Here is a 1,425-nt window from a genome sequence, read left to right as displayed (position 1 = left end):
CCTCTACTCATCCTCTCTCCCCCTCTCCTCTACCTATCCTCTCTCCCCCTCTCCTCTACCTATCCTCTCTCCCCCTCTCCTCTACCTATCCTCTCTCCCCCTCTCCTCTACCTATCCTCTCTCCTCTCTCCTCTACTCATCCTCTCTCCTCTCTCCTCTACTCATCCTCTCTCCTCTCTCCTCTACTCATCCTCTCTCCCCATCTCCTCTTCCTATCCTCTCTCCCCCTCTCCTCTACCTATCCTCTCTCCCCCTCTCCTCTACCTATCCTCTCTCCCCCTCTCCTCTACCTATCCTCTCTCCCCTCTCCTCTACTCAACCTCTCTCCCCCTCTCCTCTACCTATCCTCTCTCCCCCTCTCCTCTACCTATCCTCTCTCCCCCTCTCCTCTACCTATCCTCTCTCCTCCTTTCTTCTACCTATCCTCTCTCCTCTCTCCTCTACTCATCCTCTCTCCCCCTCTCCTCTACCTATCCTCTCTCCTCTCTCCTCTACTCATCCTCTCTCCTCTCTCCTCTACTCATCCTCTCTCCCCATCTCCTCTTCCTATCATCTCTCCCCTCTCCTCTACCTATCCTCTCTCCCCTCTCCTCTACCTATCCTCTCTCCTCTCTCCTCTACTCATCCTCTCTCCTCTCTCCTCTACTCATCCTCTCTCCCCATCTCCTCTACCTATCCTCTCTCCTCCTTTCCTCTACCTATCCTCTCTCCCCCTCTCCTCTACCTATCCTCTCTCCCCCTCTCCTCTACCTATCCTCTCTCCCCCTCTCCTCTACCTATCCTCTCTCCTCTCTCCTCTACTCATCCTCTCTCCTCTCTCCTCTACTCATCCTCTCTCCCCATCTCCTCTACCTATCCTCTCTCCTCCTTTCCTCTACCTATCCTCTCTCCCCCTCTCCTCTACCTATCCTCTCTCCCCATCCCCTCTTCCTATCATCTCTCCCCCTCTCCTCTACCTATCCTCACTCCTCCTTTCCTCTACCTATCCTCTCTCCCCATCCCCTCTTCCTATCATCTCTCCCCCTCTCTTCTCCTTCTCTCCTCATCTCCTCTACCTATCCTCTCTCCCCTGTCCTTCTCTCCTCCTTCCTCATCCCCTCATCATCTCCCCTCCTCTACAGGGCGTGTCTCATCCTTCAGTTTGACAAAGTCCTTGGCCACCTCGTCGGCCGCCCGCTGAGACAGGATACGCATCACCGTCACGCCCGTCTCGTCCTTCTGGACAGTTCTACCCAGTGGGCACCAGCACACGCATGACTTCCTGTCAGCTACATCCCTCAGCTGGACCACGGCCACGCCCACGACACGGTTGGCCCGGCCAAAACAGTAGTCCTTCACCGTCACCTGCAGCTCATAGCAGTCTGGAGACTCCTTACCCAGGATACTGTTGGAGGGGTGAGGGGTGAGAAAGGTAGGGAGTAGAGA

The 1,425-nt window shown here is 55.6% G+C and overlaps 1 protein-coding gene across 1 annotated transcript in view; it reads right to left on the bottom strand.

Annotated features, from left to right (window-relative positions):
- Positions 1-1,057: 1,057 nt before the first annotated feature.
- The window catches only part of LOC118378335 (protein unc-13 homolog B-like), a 92,616-nt gene continuing 92,248 nt past the window's right edge, over positions 1,058-1,425 (bottom strand). The window contains exon 32 of the mRNA XM_052460967.1: positions 1,058-1,384. Coding sequence (XP_052316927.1) covers positions 1,102-1,384 — 283 coding nt within the window. The 3' untranslated portion in view covers positions 1,058-1,101. The remainder of the gene's footprint in view (positions 1,385-1,425) is intronic.

Source organism: Oncorhynchus keta, chromosome 14 (assembly GCF_023373465.1).
Source record: "Oncorhynchus keta strain PuntledgeMale-10-30-2019 chromosome 14, Oket_V2, whole genome shotgun sequence".
NCBI classification, from domain to species: Eukaryota; Metazoa; Chordata; class Actinopteri; order Salmoniformes; family Salmonidae; genus Oncorhynchus; species Oncorhynchus keta.
Note: the sequence above shows the minus strand (reverse complement) of the source record. Positions and strands in the feature narration are given on the sequence as shown.